The sequence below is a fragment of the Dermochelys coriacea genome, chromosome 2 (assembly GCF_009764565.3).
Source record: "Dermochelys coriacea isolate rDerCor1 chromosome 2, rDerCor1.pri.v4, whole genome shotgun sequence".
Lineage (NCBI taxonomy): Eukaryota > Metazoa > Chordata > Testudines > Dermochelyidae > Dermochelys > Dermochelys coriacea.
In genome coordinates, this window is record NC_050069.1 from 186,553,944 (window position 1) to 186,576,450 (window position 22,507).

Sequence of the window (22,507 nt, forward strand, 5' to 3'; positions counted from 1 at the left end):
CAATATAGCATGCCAGAATGTGCTGGCAGCATGAAACAGTGCTAAGTAAGCTGTCCCTTTCATCTCAGTGGGGTGGTTGAAACCTAAAATGACTGTTTAAATGGTCAAAATTGTTAATTATTTCATTGCTGAGCATCTTACCAGAAATGTCCTACAAATGTGCTTATCCTGCTTCCAGTTTGGTTTCCGTATCTTTCCGTGTGGAGAGTTTAATATAAAAATAAATACCAGGGCCATAGTACTAATAGTGTTATTCGTGTACATATTTAATTATTTAATTAGAAACTTTTTTTTAAAATTTAAAGTAGCTGTAGAAATCAGGACCAACTTATTGGAGCACACAGGTCTCTACTTACCTCTACCTGTCATTGCTTGTTGATCATTGATGAAAAAGGATCTCCCCTGTGCTGTTACTGCATTAGAACATATGTTTGTTTTTGTAGCTATAGAATCAGGTAGACATTCTCTGCCAGACTTTAGCCATTTTGAGGTTAGTTCTGCTGTGAGGCCTGAGATTACTAGCATCCTTATAAGCAACATTCAGCGGATTGTACATATCTCACTAGTACAGGGGTTCTCACAACACATTTTTTGGCAGCCTCTGAGTGCAGCCACCAACTCTGCTTGGTGGCCGATCTGACAATTTTTTTCCTAAAATACTTAAATAACTTTAGGAAAAACAAATAAATATGCATATTTACATGTCCAAATCATTGTAATTGATTGTTGTAGGGTTTTTTGTAGACTCAATAGTAAAAATAATTTACAGTTATAATTTGGTGCCCCTGGCCCCTGCTGCCTTCCTGGCCCCATTGCTTCCCCCCCCTCCATTGCCTTGGGCTCCCTTCCATGGTCTCAGACCCCAGGCTCACCCCATTTCTTGCCTCTGGACCACAGTGCCTGGTAAGGCCGGCCCTGCGGAAGCCCAGAGCCAGAGCCCCATGGGTGGAGTCGGGGGTGGGCTGAAGCTCCGAGCTCACAGGCAGAGCCTGCTACTGTGGGGAGGCTGAAACCCAAAGCCCTGAAGTTGGCAGGAGCGGGGAGTGCTGAAGCCTATCTCAGGAGGCCTGCAACTGAAGCCCGCTGCCAGAGTCCTGCAGCTGCAGCCAGGTGAGGGGGGACTGTAGCCTGTCGCCCGAGCCTCTGGCTGAACCGGGGGGAAGGCTGAAGCCCACCCCTGAGCGCTTCAGGGCGAGGCCACTGCTTTGCCCCCTCCCCCATCTCTTCACCAGAGGCTGTTATGGCTGCAGGGAAAAAAAATTAGTGGCCGCATTTGAGAAACACTGCACTAGTAAGTATTGTAGTGGTACTCAGCCTTTATTTTGCTTATATTATACTCAAAATCTGGGTGCTCCTTTTTTTGCAATACACCACGCTCCATGCCAAATGAGTAGAAAAATCTTCAATTGCTTTTAAGCTGTATGTACTAGTCACCCTTCCTTTTTTTTTTTTTCTGTCTTTACTGTGCTGTCCTGGTTTTTCTTAAATTTCTACTGCCTCCCCTTCTGAGGTTTCAAGTTATGTGGCAGAATTTCAGAAGTGGGGTCATTGTGGTTCAGTAACACTATAAATGTTATGTAAATTTGAATTCTCATTGACTGTTGAGCACCAAGCAATTGATGTATCCTGAAAAAGTTCATAACCTTTGCTTCCAGGGTTTGCTCAAATCTAGATAATGCAAGTAGGTTCCACATCTTTTTGAGGGGGTCTTGTACCCTATCTTATATTTTTGCATACATTAGGTTGGGAACCAATGACTTTTCTAGAGTTTACACACATGAATTAGACCTACAGATGTTTGCAGTGTTTACTATTAATATAGTTTCTTTAATGAATGTTTTTTGACTCTCTGTTATGAAAGTCTTCATTCTAACACACTAAGTTTTCCCTGTTTCTTTGCCTGTTCTTTCAACAAAGAGGATACTTCTGACAAGATGGATGGTAAGAACTTGTTTTGTCTGCCCTCTTCTAATCCTATTAAAACATCTTTGGAAATTGCATTTCATGTAAAGTACTTGATGTTTGTACTGCACAGCTCTATTGATTAATATGTAAAATGTCTTCATTAACCCCTCTGTACACTAATTTTAGTTTTAAAGTGGTTGTCTTTTGTATTATTACTGTATTTGTCAATATATCTTGACATTATGGATGTCAGGTGTCCAGCTTTAAAAGAAACTTCGTTTATCTTAAATCTGATGTTATTTCCGTAATGACCAATCATTATGAATAGAAGCTTTTGTCCTTCTTTATTTAGACGCTGACTTTACCAGCTAGGGTACCATCAACTTGAAAACTTAATCTTTAAAGTTTTGTATATGCTACTGTGAAAAGTTTGTGTATTTGGCAGTACCTTGTGTTTCAGAGGTTCAGGGGTTTCACAATTCTCCTGTATTGTCCGTCAGTTTCTTTTTTGTGAAGAAGACCTTTATAAACATCAATAAGGGAGCAGAAAATTATTGTAAAATATTTTAGATCTTTTAAAAATCAGATGTACTATGTAAAGAGTGCCTAAATTTTAAAATAGTCAAATTAGGAGACGTTTAACAAGACACTGTCAACTTTAATTAAATTAATTATTTTTAAAGATAATTATTGCTGAGTAGGCCTACATTCATGGATTACATAGCCTCCAGCATGTTTAACAGAATGTTTTAAAGATTTATAGACTTTCCCTCAAATAGCGTTTTAGTATTTATTTGTTCTAGCTATGTATTAAACAGTCTTTAGCTAGTTGTCAGCTATATTTTCTGTCATAATTGAAAAGGCCTTCTGAGGAGCAGAATTCTTCTAGCAATTGTTACTATGCTACAGCTAGATGCTTCCAATAAGTAGCTAGAACTAGTGTTCCATCTACTTCCTGCCTTGCCATAATAGCTGAGTTTGATATTTGCTCAAGGATATTAGGATTGGCCATGTTGGCTTGAAGGATGCTGAAAGCTCTTTATATAAACTTTTGCCACATGTATTGTAACTATATCCCAGTGTTTAGAAAAATGAGGAACAATAGCTACTGTCAACAAAGCAGGCACCATTCCCTACCATCATCCCTATCTTTTCATCCGTTATTGAGTCAGATGAGTAAATAATCATATTAAATACACACTCATTCTGAACCACATCGTAAAGGCCATCAGAGTCTAGCAGACTTCAAGAAGAATTGAATTCCAGAACTAAGATCTCCATTGAAAATGAAGTTAGGTGGCACACAGGAGAAGAGATTTTTAAAATACCAGAATCCCAAACCATTTGAAGAATTATGGATAACCAGTATGGTGAATTGCACTTTGCAGCTAATTGTAAGCCAGTAAAGATCATGGAGTACAAGTGACGTTCTTCAAGTGTCTTTGCATATTCCCATTTATGGGTGTTGCTCCCATTTGCCTTGCAGTAGAATCAACCTGCAGGAATATCAGCTAGAGTGCTCTTGCACCCCATCCCTCCAATTGGCATCCGGATGCACCGAAGGTGGAGTCTATAAAAGGGGTAGAATCACCTCTGTTCCTTCCAATCACATGCCAGGATGGATGTGAACTCTCCAGTTCCTTGAAGCGAAGAGTTTTCTCTTCAATATTAGTTAGTTTTAGCTTTCAGTTAGGGTACTTCTGCAGTTCTGAAGAATGGTGGAGTTGAGGAAGCCAAAGGAACCTGATTTAAGAGATGCGCTTTCTGTCCAGCCATTTTCCTGGTATCAGATGATGACATATTCCTAAAGTGTCTATGTGAAGGCCACTCGCCATCTGGGTGTTTGATTTGCTGGACCCTTACCCCCAGAGCCATCCAGGATGGGAAGATTCATCTCCAACTACTGCTTTAAGGAGGCCCTTAAGGTTAGACCCTCTTAAGGTCAGACTTTGCTTCCAAGGACTACCAACTTCTGTGCTGGAGGTTCCAGCAGACTGCCGGGTTTCAAAAAGCCACATCATCTGAAGGGGCTGGATTGGTTCCTGTGCCTCTTCCCTTCAAACCTTCAAGGACGTGTGTCCAAATCAAGGCCTCAGTGATCACATCCCTCCACCTCTGTTATAGAGAAAATGTCAAGGACCAGTCTGGCCGCCCTCACCAGTGAAGTATCTCATGTCTTACAATGGTCCAACTCTGACTGGGCCCCCACAGCTGCAGAATTGGCTCCAACTGCCTCCTCCAGGATCTGGAAGATGGACATGGGTGGTACCTCTGAACAAGGATCATCAGCCTGAGATGCTGTGACACTGAGGAAAAAGAAGCACAGGACCAAGACTGCCAATGTTAGCAGTGCCAATTCTTATGCATCAGAGTTAATGGTTCTGCTTATTTCAGATAGCACTGCTATGGTTCGTAAGTGGAGATCAGCCCCATCCCCAATCACAGCAGTGAGGGAGATTAGCCCATGTGGACCATTGGATTCAGTGTTACAGCCAGATCTTGCTCCTGTCTTGACCCCAAGTACCTTCCTGGTTCCAAACAGTTCCACCATGGTGGCAGCCCTAGTCCACCCGCTAGCTCTGGAGCATGTCTCAGATTTTTGAAGTGCATGGCACGCAAGAGGGGAGGCATGTGCCTTCAGTTCATGGATCCTCACCTTCATCCCCAGTTATGAATTTGAGAAATTAGGCAGGGTAGGTCCAGCAGCTTGCAAACCACCCCAAGTAAGTGCAGGTGCCATTGCTGCATAGTTGATTGCCAGCTCCCTTGTGCTGATGGATAAAGACATAAGGCAGCAAGTCCACAAACAACTTTACTGCTCAATAAAGTAGTGCCAGTTGTATTCACCCCTTCCTGCCCCTTAACAGTAGATGAAACGGACAAAGGTCTCTTCAACACTAAGCCCAGGAAAGCAGTAGGAATGGATGGAATATATCCAGAATTCCTGAAGAACCTGGGCCGGGTACTGGCCTTAACCAGCTACATAGAATCTGTGAAATCTATCAGTTAAAATTAAAAACAGCGGCAGGATTAATTGACCTTTCTTCCGCATATAATACTGTATGGCTCAAAGGTCTCTGGCTGAAGTTGGCATGAGAAGGCTAATAATAATCAACAATTCTCTCCTCATCAAGATGCCAAGTAATAGAAGATTCACTGTACATGTTGGTGAATCTGCTAGCAAATCACAGAGATTGAACAGTGGCCTCCCACAAGGATCTGTTTTAGCACCTGCACTATTCCGTCTCTATACCAGCGACCTTCTGGTCACATAATCCCGTAAATTCATCTATGCAGATGATATTGCACATTGCTCATGATGCCCCAGAACATTATAACCTCACTAGACTGGCAGTCAGGCAGGACCAACGAACTCAAAGGTATGCAGTTCAATCCCTCAGATCGATCCCAGACCGTGATTTCGTATGCATCATCCAAAAGTTATGGAGACATTGAACCACTTAATGGTTTAAGGATATTTGTCTTCTCAAGAACGTTGCACATTAACGTACTGGAACTAAGAGCTGTTCACCTGACCCTCAGATTGTTCCTCCCCCACTTTCAAGGGAAGGTCACGCAAGTAGTAGTGGACAATACGTCAGCAGTGTATTATATCGTCAAACAGGTGGGTGCTTACACTACCCCTTCTGCGTAGGCAGTAAAACTATGGAATTGGTGCATCTGCCATGACATTTATGTAGCAATACATTTGTCCGGGAAACACTGTAAAGTCAGGCCTCGGTTTACGCTGTGGTTATGTTCTTAAAAAACCACCGTGCAAATAGAAATCATGTAAAAAAGATACTACGGGTCTATGGGAAATTAGGGTTTAGGTTCCAGGCTCACAAGATGACCTCCCTAATTTATACAATACAGTATAGTACTACAGGTTTTATTTAAAAAAATTAATGAAATTCAAACTTACTACAGTACAAGTACTAACCTTTATTCATGTTGAGGATGAACTTGATACAGTATCAGCATTATCATCATGTTATTGAAATCAGAACTCTGAGGGTTCATCTGGGGAGGTTGGGGAGTGTGGAGCAGTGGGGTGGGCAATGACGGGATGGAGGAGGGGAGGCAGGAAGGATCGGGGCTGCCTCCACTCGCCACGTCCAGGCAGCTGTGCGGGGGGCCATGGACACTCTGGCAAGGAACCCCCCAGGCATGCTCCTGGGCAGAGGGTTGGAGCGCAGGGGCTTGCAACGCTCTTCCCAACCGCCTGGCTCTCCTGCCAGAGAGTGGGGTTGGGGGCTTGCCCCACCGGCGCTCCAGCCAGGGAGCAGGGTTGGAGGCTTACCCTGCTCCACCTGGCATTCTAGCTGGGGAGTGGGCTCAGGGGCTCGCCCCGCTCTGCCTGTCCGACACTCCAGCCGGGGAGCGGGCTTGGGGCATGGAGGCTTGCCGGCTTCCCAGCTGGAAGGCTGGGCAGACGGAATGGGGTAAGGCCCCCGACCCTGCTCCCCATCTGGAGCGCCGGGCAGGCGGACTGGGGCAAGCTCCCGACCCCGCTCCCTGGCAGGCATGCCGGGCGGAGTGGGGCAAGCCCCGGACTCCACTCCTTGGCTGGAGCACCAGGTGGGTGGGGCAGGGCAAGCCCCTGCACCTTGACCCCACACCTGGGGCCTCTGGCCAACATTTCAATGGCCTCCACAAGGCCGGCTGGAGGGAGGGAGGGGGAGGTGCCCCATTCCTCCTGCCTTCCCTCCCCCACCCTCATCATTGCCCACTCACCCAAAGTTGGGGCCTACCCATTGTAGGGTCCTGGCTACGCCACTGATTTGAGCATCTTGCCAACAGCACTGCACCATGTAAAAGTGAATCCCTACTGTGTACAAATATAAAGGGTCACAATTAATTGACCATGCATAAATGAAACCGTGCCAAAACAAAAAAAACATGTAAATCGCGGCCTGACTGTAGTCGCAGATTGCTTCAGCAGGAATGCTTTCCTGAAGGACCAGTTAATTCAGACCCTTTTTTCCAGATGGCTTCAACCAGTTATGTACTGGCTCATGACAAGATTCATCAGAAAAAGTGTCATCTTTTCTGTTCTCGAGTAAGTAGGGATAATCTGTCTTTCTTAGGTGCTTTTCTTCTACACTGTTGGAGGGGTTTGATATATGCCATCTCTCCTTTTCCCCGATAGAAAAGGGGAAGGAAGATACATCTGGACAGAGCAAGGAATAATACTCATTGCCCTGGTTTGGCCACATCTGCAGTGGTCCACAGCTGTCCGGCAAAGTCTTCTTACATCTCCTCCTGTCTCCAGATCTTCTGTGCAAGAAGGGGAGCAGGATTTTTCACCCAGACCTGCAGACCCTTCATCTGAAGGGATGGGTGAACAGACTTTGACTCTGTCTGCACTTGAGCAGTTGTGTTCTTCATCTGTGCAGTATATACTGGTTAAATCCAGGAAACAGTTGACAAGAAACTGACTGTCCCAAATGGTCTAGATTTCAGGCGTGGATGAAGAGGAAGCCTGATCCTATCTAATTCATCGATAAAGGTTCCTTTGGCATCCATCTCCGCATATCATATTTGAGTTGATGATAGATTGCTATTTGTTCATGCTTCAGGTAAAAAGGTTATGAAAGATTTGTCAAATGTGTATCCTTCGGCTAAAAATCACATCCCTTCTTGGGACCTCGGTTTGGTCTTCACCACTTTGATGAAATCCCTGTTTGAGCCCATAGCTGAAGTATTCGTTGCATCATTTATTCCTGAAAACTGCTTTAATTATTGCCATTACATCAGCCAGTAGAATGAGTGAACTGAATGCACTCGTGTCTAATCCACCTTTTACTCTAGTTTCAGAAGGAAAAGGTAGTCTTTAGACGTGATCCTTAGTTCTTGCATAAGGTGGTAGCTGATTTCCACATTTAAAACTTCTAGACTGTTCTTCTCATATGTCAAGAATATTATGAGGCATTATGGGTTCTTCCCAGACTATTTCATGGTGAATTAAGCTTCTGTATCTTTGAGTGATATGCTAGTGAGAGTTCCTGTGCCTGCTTCAATCAGAACACATTCTGCTACAGCTGTGGCTACTTCCTTTGCTTGTCTGAGGCTGGTGCCAGTTGCTGAGATCTTCAGAGCAGCAACCCAGATATTTGTACACACCTTCACCAAGCATTGTCCTCTGAATTTAGTTTCTAGAGCGTATGCTGGGCTTGGCAAGGTGATAGTTCAGTCTTTATTCAACTAGGACTCTGTTCCCATCTCCAGGTTAGTCTCAGTACTGCTTATCAATCTATCCTATAAGTTGGAATATGCGGAGCCACTCAAAGAAGAAATGAAGGTTACTTACCTGTCACTGGAGTTCTTTGAGATGGCCCTGCATATTCACAATTCCCACCCTCTTTCCCCTCTCTGTCAGAGTTCTTGTAATTATCTTCTCTGTCTGTATGGTGGAAGGAACTAAGGAGCAAAGGGTGCTATGTCCCCTTTATAGCCTTTCCCTCTGTGCTTTGGGACACCAAGTGGAGGGGGGATGCGAGAGCACTCTAGCTGATAGAGCTAAAAGAGGCTGTTGCTACAATGTGGTTCAATACCTATAACTGGGAATATGCAGAGCCCTCTTGAACTCCGGTTACAGCGTCACTTTTTGCTTATAGCAGTCCAAATTCCATAAGGTATTGGTCTGCCCTATTAATATTGGATGGTTCTGTATTCTTTTCTCTGATTTCCAAATCAAAATTTGATTAGATTGCATATAATTTTTATAATTAGCAGCATCTCATATTCACCCTGAACTCTTGCGGTCAAGCTGGGTTTGTTTGTTTGTTTGTTTTGTTTTCTCAATTTTGTGTATCATCACAAATAATCTGGGCTCTGCAGGCCAAGTTCTGCTGTCAGATAGACCTGTGGTCTTCAGTGGATTTTCAAAGGTGTCTGGAAGAAAATGGGACTACTCAGATATATCTGAGGATATAATTTGCTCTTCAGGATTTCTGTTACTTGTGATGATGTGCAAGATGGAATAAACACAACTTGTAAGAGTCCAGGATGAATTTGCAGTACTGGCAGTTTTTTAAAAAGTATTTTATATGCAAGCTGGGCAAACTTGATTTGGAAAACTGAGACACTCCCAAAGCTTGATTTAAAAAAAGTCATTATTAGGATAGGGTGGCACTTTAAAAGACAGGAGAGTTGCAGCCTGTACTAGCTGTAGCTTCTGAGGCTTCATTGGTGATCCTGCTGTAAATAAAGTGTGTAGAGTAGCTCAGTCTAGAAGCAGCAAAAGCATGCACAGTTCTAGCAAGGTTTGCAGAGAGGGTTAACCTCCCACAACCTCTAGATGAGGTGAAGATGCTGAATGGCTTTTTTTATTACTATAGTCATCTCAGTATTCAGAAACAGCATAGGATTAGAAAAAAAATTGCCAACCAATAGCGGGAATATTTTTACAAATCCTGTCACTTCCCGAATATATTGACCCAGAATCTGCAGACCATGGTTTCAAAGGAGCCTCAGTGCAGGTTGGAGAAATGGTGCTTGGACAGCTTTTCTCCTCTTCCCACGCTTTGGTTTTCAGGGCACTGTTTTTACTGTGTGTTTTACCTCAGATTTTGTCATAACTGTCATGTATGGGTATACTTTGCCTCCTTAAACTAGCATACACACTCCAACTGTGACCCATTTTCAGTAACCTTGTTTTTCTCACAGCTCACTCTTCCAGGCAGGACATGGTCTAAAAAGGTGTACATTTTTTGAGGCATCAGTTTGAATTTTGTTTGAATGAATCTTCCTTTCTAACATCTTCCATCAGCTTTTCTCTGCCCAATGTTTAATGCACTGGGTCTGTATTGCATACTTCAACCTGGAGCTTGTATTGGAATTCTATATGCAAATATGCATCATGTGCATCTGTCACCGTCTTTCCTTAGCAGTTGGTTATGATATCAAAGTCTGATCTTGACGTGCTACTTAATTGTCTTAAACTCATATGCATGATTAAAACTTCAGTTTTTCTTTGATATTCCCTGGTCTTTCAAAGAAAGTTTGGGGTCTAGCAGTGCATTATGTATTTCTACAATCAGTTCACAATGTAGCCTTTGGCTTTCCATGTAGTTTAATGATGGAGTTGCAGTACAAGAGAGTAGAGGTTAAGATCCATTCTTGCATAATAAACATATTTTGTCAAGGTACTCTAATTTCATATAAGTAGGAATGAAAAGGAATTGAATCAAAGAATAGTTCTGTTTGGAATATCATTGTTTTATTATTTTTTCTATTAGGAACAGCTTCTGAAGATGGTAAGAAAAATTAATCTTTTGTTAGAATAGCAAATACTTTCATCTCCATGCTTTCATTTATACGAACTAAGTTCTAGAAGTAGAATAGCTCATTGTGGTGGTTGGGGGTCATTCCATTTGGCTTACACATCTAATATTTGTTAAAGTACATTTTTGTAAATTCTTTTGCATTGTGATTTTGGTTCTCAGGCAATTGTTTTCAATAAAAATGTCATTGCTTAACATTTTACTAAAATTACAGGAGTATTATGTTTTGATCTTTTAAATTATAAGCTAATTAGGAAAAACTCATCTGTTGAACAGATGTGCTCACACTCAGGAAGCAGGTGCTATTATTAATTATCTATTTGGAACATGGAAGAACATTTTAAAATGTATTGTTAAAACCCTTCTATGCTAGCACCAGAAAACATTGCCTCATAAGATTCAAAAAGATTTTTGTTTTTTTATTTTAATGGAAATTAAATCAGGCCTTTAGTGATAATTCAGCATCAACCAAATTGGTGGCTCACTATATTCCTAAACTCTCTAGGCCAGATTCTGCACACAGTTACATGCCCTGAAACCTCATTACAATTAGTGGGGAAAATATTGCCAATGCATGGGGTGACTGAGTTTGTCCCAGTCAATTTAACCAGTAATGGTAATACATTGCTTTCTAGTAGCTAAGTGAATAACCTCCTTTATCCTGGCTCTCTTCCCATAGACTTTCTTCTGTGGACTGTTCCCTCTACTTGGATGAATAATATTAACTTGGCTGGTCTTGAAATCCTGCTGTGGAAAGCCTAAAGGGGCTGGAAACTAGATATAATGAGCCTGTGTGCCTAATGCTTCTGGGTCAAGGATTGACCCTATATGTCTGCAAAACTTTTTTATTGTTAAAGTTAATGCAGTCTTAAATTGAATAAATTGTTGTGCTAGAATGTCACTTCTCAAGCAGTTTCCTCCTGCAATTTTCCAAAATGGTGTCCAACTCGTTGTTTCTAGGTTTTGTTTTTGTGTAGGGCTGTCATGTTGGTTTAGAACCTGTATACAGAATTCTGGCTAATCACTTTTAAGAGTAATCTGCCTATTAACTGTCATTCATACTGTTGGAATCCTCCCTTCTTTGGTAATTTCATTGTGTTGTCTAAACATTGAGGAGTAGAGATGATGTCACATGAAAGATGATCTTATCGGTTGGGAGTCTGGAGAGAGCTGAATTCTATTTGGGTTCTGCCATAGACTTCCTGAGTAACTTCAGACAAGTCCTTAAAATCTCTGTCTCAGTTCTTCCTTTTGTAAAACAAGAGTAGTATTTCTCTACCTCATATGGATGTTGAGACTTATTCATTAGTCTTTGCAAAGTTTTTTTTGCCAACCTTGTATGGAAAGTGCTATAAAGTATAAAGAATTACTTTTGTGTCCACATCCATGGGCATGAGTATAGTGGTATCCTGAGATACAGAGAAATTAGATGGCAGGTCTCTGAAAAATGGAGCATTGCTGCTCAGAATTTTTGGCAAGAATCCTCAGTGGCTTGTTCAAAAGATAGCCAGGGTTGGCTTTGTTACCTAGAGGACGAAAAAGGAAATTTAGTAAAATTACAGCTTTCAAGTAGTAGTGAGTAGAGTTTGATATTTGTTACATTAGGTACTTCTCTCCTCTTAAATTATAAAATATTTTCCTTGACTCTCACTTCATAAGCTTTACTTTTAAAAATATAAAATCAGTGTATTTCTGGAGAAAACTAGAGTTATCTATTTTGGTATTGATGAAGATGAATTAGTTTTAATTTTAAAAATTGATAGTATATAAATTCTTTATTGAAATACTTACAGTCAAAAAGAGAAGTGTTTGTTTCTTAACTTGCAGTTAAATCTATTGCGGTATTTAATTTTCTACTATGAATTGTTTTTTTCCAAGTGAGATTTGGATAATTGAGTTTTCCAGTATGTAAATCTTCAGTTTTCAACTATAGCAATGTAATAAAATATTCATTAACACTATGAGCTCTCTATTCATGACGAAGACTATTTTCTTAATGTCATTTTTACTTTATAGGTCGTATACGAACAAAGCTTTCAACACCTGTTGGAATTGGAAATTCAAAGACAGATTCTAGAGGACGTAGTCGAACGAAAGTGGTCTCTCAGTCTCAGCGTATGTATTGTTCATTTATCAGTAATACTTGATAAAAAGATAGGCCATATGCTTAGCATACATTCATTGATCAATGGCTGTGGTCAAAGCCTATTTAAAAAACATAAGCCGCATACTGAGTTGTTGTTCTGTGCCTTAGGTTCATCATCGCCAGACAAAAATGAAGGTATTTTTTTTTCGGTGTTTTGGGTCAGTAGTATTTGCATGTTTTTGAAATCTTTGATGATTTGTGTTGTCATACTTTTTTGGAGAAAAATTAGGGCTAACGGGAAATAGGTTGTGTAACAGTAAATTAAATCTACCACTGAGGCCAGTTTGTAGTCTTAAAAAAACCTAAACAAAACCTTCTGTACTAACTATCTAGAATACTTAGAAATGTAATATCAGAAATTAGGTAAAGTGGGTGGTGTCTTTTTGTACTTATAGATGACCTGAAAATCCTAGTTCTTCGGTACCCAAATCCTTTTATTTTTTTAGTTAATAATAGTCTAAAAGTATAATTCAGTAATTGTGTTTTCCTCTCCACCTTTCACGATAAAATAGACGCTGCCATTGTCACATGAGTGCACTCTAGTTTCCCAAGTATTGCCAGTATCTTTACTCCTCAAATTTCCTGTTGTTTTGCATTTAATGTTTCTTTTTAAATTTTTCACTGAGGGTTTTTCACTGGGACTTTTTTCTACCTCAGCAGCAATAGAAATAGTTTAATTTTGGAGCGAAGGTGCTGGTTATTTAAAATATACAATGTTTAAAAGTGATTTATGCTATCTAGGCTTTAAATGATTTTTAAAATTGTGACATAACAGTGCATTCTTCAGGTTTGAAATCGACAATATATGTAGGTTTGGAAGGATTAGATATTTATTAGTAAATGTCTATTTCACTGTACACGTATAAACCAATGAAAAAATATTTCCACTGATGATGATTAAAACTTACAGACAGACACTAAGAAAAATGCTTTGAGAATTTTTGAAAATGTTTGAGAATTTATTAGAGTTTGACTCAAGGATATTTACTTTGCATATTTTGACATGTGATGTTGACAGTTTGTTTTTTTTAACAGTTATAAACATTTAACTTCTTCGAGTGATGGTCTCTATTGTATTCCACTGAGGGTTTACGCATTCATCCGGAGCCAGAGAATTTGAAAGTAGTGTCTATTGGTCCATGCGTGAACCCTGGTTTGCCTCATGGTTTTGTCCTAGGTGATAAAAGGCGAGGCGGAGCAACCTTGTCTTCAGTTCCTTCTCATCACCGCCTGGTCCAGATCAGAACTTTCAGTGTCCTTGTCTCTGAAGCACCTTTAAAAACATTGTTGTACATAGTTTTAGAATTTTACAATTTATAGTGTTTTTAGCTGTTTTGTCGTAGTTTATTGTAATGTTCGTGATTAGCATAGATAGATTAGGAGGGTGTTTTCCCTATCCTCCCTCCTGCTCTTCCCCATACCCTTATACAGGTACAATGCCTAAGACTCTGGGCTTCAAATTCTGTGCCTCCAGCCCGTGTTCCTTCTCAGTCAGTGACAAACACCAATGCTGCCTCTACTGCTTGGGAGAAGCCCACATTACATCACGGTGCAATATTTGCCATTCTTTCCGCAGCTGTACCCGAAAAGGTTGGGGCCTTTGCCTCTGGAAACACTTTATGAAAGTCTCCATGAGGCCTCGCTTGGACCCCAGCTGGGGAAATCTGCCCCGCCCCACCCCAGTACATTGGCCTGAAACAGCTAGGGGTGCATCTCCTGCTACTTAGTCCAGGTCCAGCGCTGGCAGTACCACCACTATGGACCCCACACCAGGGACTAGTCTGGAGGTAAGGAAGCATTCCCATAAGCGTGGTGTTAAGTCTTCCTTGAAAACAAAGAAAGGGGATGCTGCTTCCATGAGTTTGAGTCATGGAGAGGGTGTGCACGCTAAAGCGCATAATCAAGAAAAGAAGCCCCAGAAGCAAGGGGATCAGATGGTCCCAAGTACCAAACTGCACGTACTGTTAACATTGGCACCCCATAAAGTGTGGGACCTGTTCGGTCCAGGGAAGTCCACTACTCCACCACCACTTACCCCTAACATCAGAAAGATTGGGAAGAGCACCCAAGCCTCAGGATATCTTCATTTTAGAGGAACGATGCATGATGGGACCCTCAACCTCTAGGGAGATTCTTTCTCCCCCTCATGACATGCCACCCTTCACCTCCTGCTCCAATGGTCTACACATGTCTGCCGACTCCGATGGTACCACTGAAGAAATTGTGGTCCACCTTCTCATCTTCGGAAGAGTTGGATGATGGAAAGGGACCATCAATCCCCTACAGCTGTACGGATATTCGAGAAGGCAGTCTGGATCGTGCAATACCATACAGTGCAACAGCATCCTCACCCAAGAAGTGAACTCCTTTCTACAATGGGGAGCGATAGATCGTGTTTCCCTGGAATATCACGGGACCATATTCTATTCAATTTACTTCCTGATACCCGAGAAGAAAGGTGGACGGAGACTAATTCTAGACCTCCAGCTTTTCAGTCACTTCATTCACAAGCCCAAGTTTCGTATGGCCATGCTAGCAGCAATCATCCCATCACTGGAAAAGGGCATGTGGGCTCTCAATATGCAAGACACTCTCACACAGACATCCATCCAGCCCACAGATGATTCCTGATGTTCACAGTCTGTTCCATTTCCAAAACAGGGTTCTCCCTTTCGGACTAACTACTGCTCCCAGTGTTGTCATCAAGGTTTTTGCAGTCGTGGTGGCCTACATCAGACATCATGGAGTCCCGATATTCCCATATTTCGACAACTGGCTCCTGGCTGCTCAGTCCAGACGCAAAGCCTAAGTTTCAACCTCCATGTTGCTCAGCCTTCTTTTGTCCCTTGGGGTCAGTCTCAAGTTGAAAAATCAATCTTGGACCCCACACAATCCCCAGATTTATAAGGGTCCCATCAACTCAGTCATAGCACAGGCCTACCTACCAAAGGATAGGTTCCATACACTGAGAGAACTCATAACTTGTATTGCTAACAATCCTTATGTCCCTGCCAGGACTTGTTTGTCTCTCCTTGGCCACATGGCTTCTTGTACATATGTCACCGCCTTCACTCAACTCCACTTTCGCTGCCTCCAGATGTGGCTTCAGACTGTTTACTTGCCCAGCCATCACGCCATGGACCTCGTGCTGACAGTCCCTCCAGGGTACTCTCAGCCCTCCATTGGGTGGATGGACCCACATTGTGTCTGCATAGCGGTTCCCCTCCTTCCCAGACAAGATGATCATCACCAATGCATCCCTCATAGACTGGGGAGTACACACCCGGGCTGTAAAAAAAAAAAAAAAAAAAAAAAAAAGCCTTTCTCCCTTTTATCTGTTCCCATCATGTTCTTATCATGTCGGACAACACTGCCACTGTTTTCCACATCAATAAAGGGAGGAAAATGTCAGCTGTTCTATGTGTACAAGCAGTCAGCCTCTGGAATTGGTGCATCACCCTCTTGTCTGCAGACTCTCTTCCAGGGATACACAATATGATTGCGGACTTGATTATCAGACAGTTGACAATCGACCACAAGTGGGAACTCCACGACTGTATAACTCACTACATCTTCAACCAATGAGGGATGCCGACCAGAGACCTCTTCACCTCTCACATAAACAGCAAATGTAACATGTATTGCTCTGGGGAGGTCTCAGTCACCACTCTCAGAGCATTGCTCTCATACTGTCCTGGTCAGACCAAAATAACTATTCCTCACCTCCTCTATTGCTCCTACCACAAGTGTTCCACACAATCAGACAGGACAGAGCAACAGTCATTCTGATAGCCCCTTGCTGACCCAGGCAATTCTAGTTTCCCAACTACCCATCCATCAATTCCCATCCCCACCGTCCCTGATCTGCTGATGCACTACAACAGCTAGATAGACACCCCAATCCATAGGTGCTCCACCTCACAGCGTTTTATTTGAAATGGCATCTTCTCTAGAACCGGCCTGTTCCGCAGACATGCAAAACATCCTCTCCAGCAGCAGGAAAGAACCCAGTAGACACTGTTACTGGGCCAAGCAGAAATGTTTTCCCTGCTGGGCCTAGCAAAAGGAACTTCCCCCAGAATTGGTGGAGATCCCCCTCCTCCTGGATTACCTCCTGTCCTTGAAGGCATCGGATCTCACCCTCACTTCTCTAGAAGTCCACCTAGCTGCGATTAGCACCTTCCACTCCCCCATCCCCCAATGGAAGGGCACTCTGTCTTTACACACCTGTTAGCTGTTAGTTTCTGGAAGAGCTTCATCAGAACCTTCCCGCCCATCAAACCCTTCACTCTCCAGTGGGATCTTAACCTAGTTCTATTTGTACAACAAAACCACTCTTTGAACCTTTGGCATCGTGTTCTGTGTTCCTCCTTTCAATGAAAGTCACCTTTCTTGTTGCTATCACTTCTGCGAAAAGGGTCAGTGAACTTGGGTCCAAGATTGCGGAAACCCTTTCCATGATTTTCCATGAAGATGGAGTCTCCCTGCATCCCAAATTTCTACCAGTGGTCATCTCCCAGTTTCACATTAATCCATTCACTTACCTGTTTTCTTCCCGAAGCCACACACATCTGCAGAGGAATGATGACTCTACTCCCTAGACATCCGATGGGTCTTGGCCTTCTACCTACAGAGGACAAGCTCATCAGGAAGTCCCCCAGACTGTTGGTGGCAGTAGCAGAAAAACTCAAGGTCAGGACTTGACAGCAGATTCCTTCTTCAGCATGGCAATCCTCTGCTCAACAGTTCTATCTTCATCCTTGCACCCTCCTCCGACTTAGGTACTCCTTATTAATCACCCTCAGTTGAATACAATAGGGACCATCACTCGAAGAAGAAGAGGAAGTTATTTACTTGTAACTGGATGTTCTTTGAGATGTGTGGTCCCTAACTGTATTCCACTTTCCACCCTCCTTCCCCTCTGCTATGGATCTGTTGGATTCGTGGTGGAGAAGGAATTGGAGATGCTGTTGGTCCACCTTGCCCTTTATCACCTTGGATGAAACCTTGAGGTGAACCAAGGCACATGCGCAGACCAACGGATACTACTTTCAAATTCTCCAGCTCCAGACATATGGTGTGCATGCAAAACCCTCAGTGGAATACAGATAGGGAACACACATCTCGAAGCCCATCCAGTTACAGGTAAGTAATCATCTCTTTTTGAATCTCAGCATCTGTTGTAGTTAAATTATTGTCTGACTCCCCATTGTCTTATACCCCCCCTTAATTTCCCACAATTGTAAAAATTTAAGATTGATAAAAAATAAAAAATGCTTGAAACCCATAATTATGCACAACTATGAAAACATAATTTGATAAAATAATGCTTAAAAATAAACAATATTATCCATGAAAATTATAAAAAAAAAAATCAGATTCTGCCACACCTAAATATATGTGGTCATTAGGGGGGGGGTTCTTTTTACATTATCAGTTTTGATTTAAAAAAAGTTATCCCATTCCACTCCGTATGCATTTTTGTACTAAACATTTTTTTAAAATTAACAATTTGGGGCCTGATTTTCAAACATGCACCTGCACTTATATATGGCTAATTACTATGCATTTATCAGGACAGCACAAACAAATACTGGTCAGATGCAAGTATTCAGTATGCAAACTTTTTGTTAGTAAAGTTGGCAAGCTTCTTATGAAAATGGTGAGACATATGACATCCCCCCATATAATTTTAACCACTTTTCAGAGTAGAATGATGCTTTAAAATGCACAGAAAGTGTAGTAACTTAAAAAGGTTATTAGTCCATAACATACCCTTCTTTAGATGGTCATGGAATAGAAGAAATTAAAAGCAAACAAATTCATTTGGTTATCAAATCTTCCTTACTATAAGTTTGCATTAATTTTTCAGTAACAATTTCCTGAAGGCCTTTTTATTTTCAAAGGGATGCTGGTCAAACTTGGCCCAGAATTTGCAGATTCTGTGAAAACAAGCTTTTACAAAATCTAAAGACCAACAGACATATGCATTATACTTTTAATAAATTCCCATAAAAGAGCTTAACTAATCAACAAATTTTGATGGAAATTACTCAAAATAAATGGCAAAAAAGGGTTATGCCTAAATCATTGATGGATATTCAGTTTCTACAGAGGTGGTCACTGTTAAGAGGTTTGTATTCTAATTCAGTTTTAGCTGATTAATTCTTCACATTCAATAACATGTAAACTTAAGCATTTAAATTGTATTTTACTGGTGATAGTGGTGGTTTGCAAAAGAACTCACTTTCTGTCTGGATCAGAGCCTGAAGGGATGAGTGGGTAGAACTCCCTGATGTTCTACTGAAATAATTGGATGGCTTTACATATTGTGGTATAGAAAAATAATTCCCCCCCTTTCTTGACTGGCAGCTGTCCTTCCACTCTCAGCTTAATCATAGATTCATAGATACTAAGGTCAGAAGGGACCATTCTGATCATCTAGTCCAACCTCCTGCACACCGCAGGCCACAGAATCTCACCCACCCTCTCCTACGAAAAACCTCACCTATGTCTGAGTTATTGAAGTCCTCAAATCATGGTTTAAAGACTTCAAGGAGCAGAGAAGCCTCCCTCAAGTCACCCATGCCCCATGCTACAGAGGAAGGCGAAAAACCTCCAGGGCCTCTCCAATCTGCCCTGGAGGAAAATTCCTTCCCGACCCCAAATATGGCAATCAGCTAACCCCTGAGCATATGGACAAGATTCACCAGCCGGATACTACAGAAAATTCTTTCCTGGATAACTCGGATCCCATCCATCTAATATCCCATCTCAGGGGATTAGTCCTGTTTACCCTGAATATTTAAAGATCAATTACTTACCAAAATCCCATTATCCCATCATACCATCTCCTCCATAAACTTACCGAGTAGAATCTTAAAACCAGGTACATCTTTTGCCCCCATTACTTCCCTTGGAAGGCTATTCCAAAACTTCACTCCTCTGATGGTTAGAAACCTTTGTCTGATTTCAAGTCTAAACTTCCTGGTGGCCAGTTTATACCCATTTGTTCTTGTGTCCACATTGGTGCTGAGCTGAAATAATTCCTCTCCCTCTCCTGTATTTATCCCTCTGATATATTTATAGAGACCAATCATATCTCCCCTCAACCTTCTTTTAGTTAGGCTAAACAAGCCAAGCTCCTTAAGTCTCCTTTCATAAGACAAGTTTTCCATTCCTCGGATCATCCTAGTAGCCCTTCTCTGTACCTGCTCCAGCTTGAATTCATCCTTTTTAAACATGGGAGACCAGAACTGCACACAGTATTCTAGGTGAGGTCTCACCAGTGCCTTGTATAATGGTACTAAAACCTCCTTATCCCTACTGGAAATGCCTCTCCTGTTGCATCCCAAAACCGCATTAGCTTTTTTCACAGCCATATCACATTGGCAGCTCATAGTCATCCTATGATCAACCAATACTCCAAGGTCCTTCTCCTCTTCCGTTACTTCTAATTGATGCATCCCCAACTTATAACTAAAATTCTTGTTATTAATACCTAAATGCATAACCTTACACTTCTCACTATTAAATTTCATCCTATTACTATTACTCCAGTTTACAAGATCATCCAGATCCTCCATATAATATCCCGATCCTTCTCTGAATTGGGAATACCTCCCAGCTTTGTATCATCTGCAAACTTTATTAGCACACTCCCTCTTTTTGTGCTAAGGTCAGTAATAAAAAGATTAAATAAGATTGGTCCCAAAACCGATCCCTGAGGAACTTCACTGGTAACCTCCCTCCAACCCAACAGTTCGCCTTTCAGTAGGACCCATTGCAGTCTCCCCTTTAACCAATTCCTTATCCACCTTTGATGTTCATATTGATCCCCATCTTCTCCAATTTAACTAATAATTCCCCGTGTGGCACGGGAGGGGGGAGGGATAGCTCAGTGGTTTGAGCATTGGTCTGCTAAACCCAGCGTTGTGAGCTCAATCCTTGAGGGGGCCATTTAGGGATCTGGGGCAAAAATTGGGGATTGGTCCTGCTTTGAGTAGGGGGTTGGACTAGATGACCTCCTGAGGTCCCTTCCAACCCTGATATTCTATGATTCTGTATCAAACGCCTTACTGAAATCTAGGTAAATTAGATCCACTGCGTTTCCTTTATCTAAAAAATCTGTTACTTTTTCAAAAAAGGAGATTAGGTTGGTTTGGCACGATCTACCTTCTGTAAAACCATGTTGTATTTTGTCCCATTTACTATTGACTTCAATGTCCTTAACTAATTTCTCCTTCAAAATTTTTTCCGGGACCTTGCATACTACAGATGTCAAACTATCTGGCCTGTAGTTACCCGGATCACTTTTTATCCCTTTCTTAAAAATAGGAACTATATTAGCAATTCTCCAATCATTCGGTACTACTCCTGAGTTTACAGATTCATTAAAAATTCTTGCTAATGGGCTTGCAATTTCAGGTGCCAATTCCTTTAATATTCTTGGATGAAGATTATCTGGGCCCCCCGATTTAGTCCCATTAAGCTGTTTCAGTTTTGCTTCTATCTCAGATATGGTAATATCTACCTTCATATCCTCATTCCCATTTGTCATGTTACCATTATCCCTAAGATCCTCTTTAGCCTTATTAAAGACTGAGGCAAAGTATTTGTTTAGATATTGGGCCATGCCTAGATTATCCTTAACCTCCACTTCATCCTCAGTGTTTAGCGGCCCCACTTCTTTCTTAGTTTTCTTCTTATTTATATGGCTATAGAACCTTTTTACTATTGGTTTTAATTCCCTTTGCAAGGTCCAACTCAACTCGACTTTTAGCCTGTCTCACTTTATCCCTACATGTTCTGACCTCAATTAGGTAGTTTTCCTTGCTGATCCCTCCCATCTTCCACTCCCTGTATGCTTTCTGCTTCTTCTTAATCATCTCTCTAAGATGCTTGCTCATCCAGCTTGGTCTACAACTCCTTCCTATGAATTTTTTCCCCTTTCTTGGGATACAGGCTTCCGATAGCTTCTGCAGCTTTGATTTAAAGTAATCCCAGGCCTCCTCTACCTTTAGATCCATAAGTTCTTCACTCCAATTCACTTCCCTAACTAATTTCCTTAATTTTTGAAAGTCTGTCCTTTTGAAATCAAAAACTCTAGTTGCAGATTTATTTTTGTTAATCCTTCAGCAGAGCTCATTGTTTACAAATCTCAGGAGTGTGACAAATAAGAATTCCTAGACAATGTAAAAGAGGACTAGTAAAGCAAATAAACATAAGAACATAACTTAAGAACGGCCATACTGGGTCAGACCAAAGGTCCATCCAGCTCAATATCCTGTCTTTCGACAGTGGGCAATGCCAGGTGCCCCAGAGGGAATGAACAAAACAGCTCATCATCAAATGATCCATCCCCTGTTGCCCATTCTTCACTTCTGGCAAACAGAGGCTAGGGACACCATCTTGCCCATCCTGGCTAATAGCCATTGATGGACCTATCCTCCATAAATTTATCTGGTTTTTTTGAACCCTGTTATAGTCTTGGCATTCACAACAGCCTCTGGCAAAGAGTTCCACAAGTTGACTGTACGTTATATGAAGAAATACTTCCTTTTGTTTGTTTTAAACCTGTTGCCTATTAATTTAATGTGGTGACCCCTAATTCTTGTGTTATGAGAAGGAGTAAATAATTGTCTTACTTTCTCCACACCAGTCATGATTTTATAGACCTCTATCATATCCCCCCCGCTTTGTCTTCTCTTTTCCAAGCTGAAAAATCCCAGTCTTATTAATCTCTTCTCATACGAAAGCCGTTCCAGACCCCTAATAATTTTTGTTGTCCTTTTCTGAACCTTTCTCCAATTCCAATATAAATAAAAATGCACAGGAGAGGGGCAACTGAAGCACAAGTGTGCCTGACGTTTTGTGGCATAATTTTTCTAAAATTCTAATTTAAATTAGAATTATTGACATGAAATTGTGAGTGAAAAGTTCCAGACTAGTCAGACCATTTTATAATGGGTTACATATTAGACTTAGATTCCCACCTCTTACAAACAATCATAGTACAGCGTTTCCCTTCTGTTGTCTTAGACCAAGTTTCCATATTTAAAAAAAAGTCATTTTAAAACAATACATTATTGTCTCATCTGGCAGGATAAGTTCTTTTGAAACCAAAACCATTGTGCAAATTTAGGGATAGAGATGTACTTCAAGTTTC

The 22,507-nt window shown here is 41.5% G+C and overlaps 2 protein-coding genes across 51 annotated transcripts in view; one reads left to right on the top strand and one right to left on the bottom strand.

Moving 5' to 3' along the window:
* The window catches only part of CLASP2 (cytoplasmic linker associated protein 2), a 274,460-nt gene that overhangs the window by 152,629 nt on the left and 99,324 nt on the right, over window positions 1-22,507 (top strand). For 15 of the 50 annotated variants that reach the window (XM_038392148.2, XM_038392170.2, XM_038392155.2 and 12 more), the window contains exons 19-22: window positions 1,918-1,941; window positions 10,149-10,166; window positions 12,210-12,308; window positions 12,448-12,474. In XM_038392148.2, coding sequence (XP_038248076.1) covers window positions 1,918-1,941; window positions 10,149-10,166; window positions 12,210-12,308; window positions 12,448-12,474 — 168 coding nt within the window. The remainder of the gene's footprint in view (window positions 1-1,917; window positions 1,942-10,148; window positions 10,167-12,209; window positions 12,309-12,447; window positions 12,475-22,507) is intronic. The other 35 variants (XM_038392156.2, XM_038392165.2, XM_038392167.2 and 32 more) reach the window with 5 other exon arrangements.
* The window catches only part of FBXL2 (F-box and leucine rich repeat protein 2), a 463,505-nt gene that overhangs the window by 113,065 nt on the left and 327,933 nt on the right, over window positions 1-22,507 (bottom strand). The window lies entirely within an intron of this gene.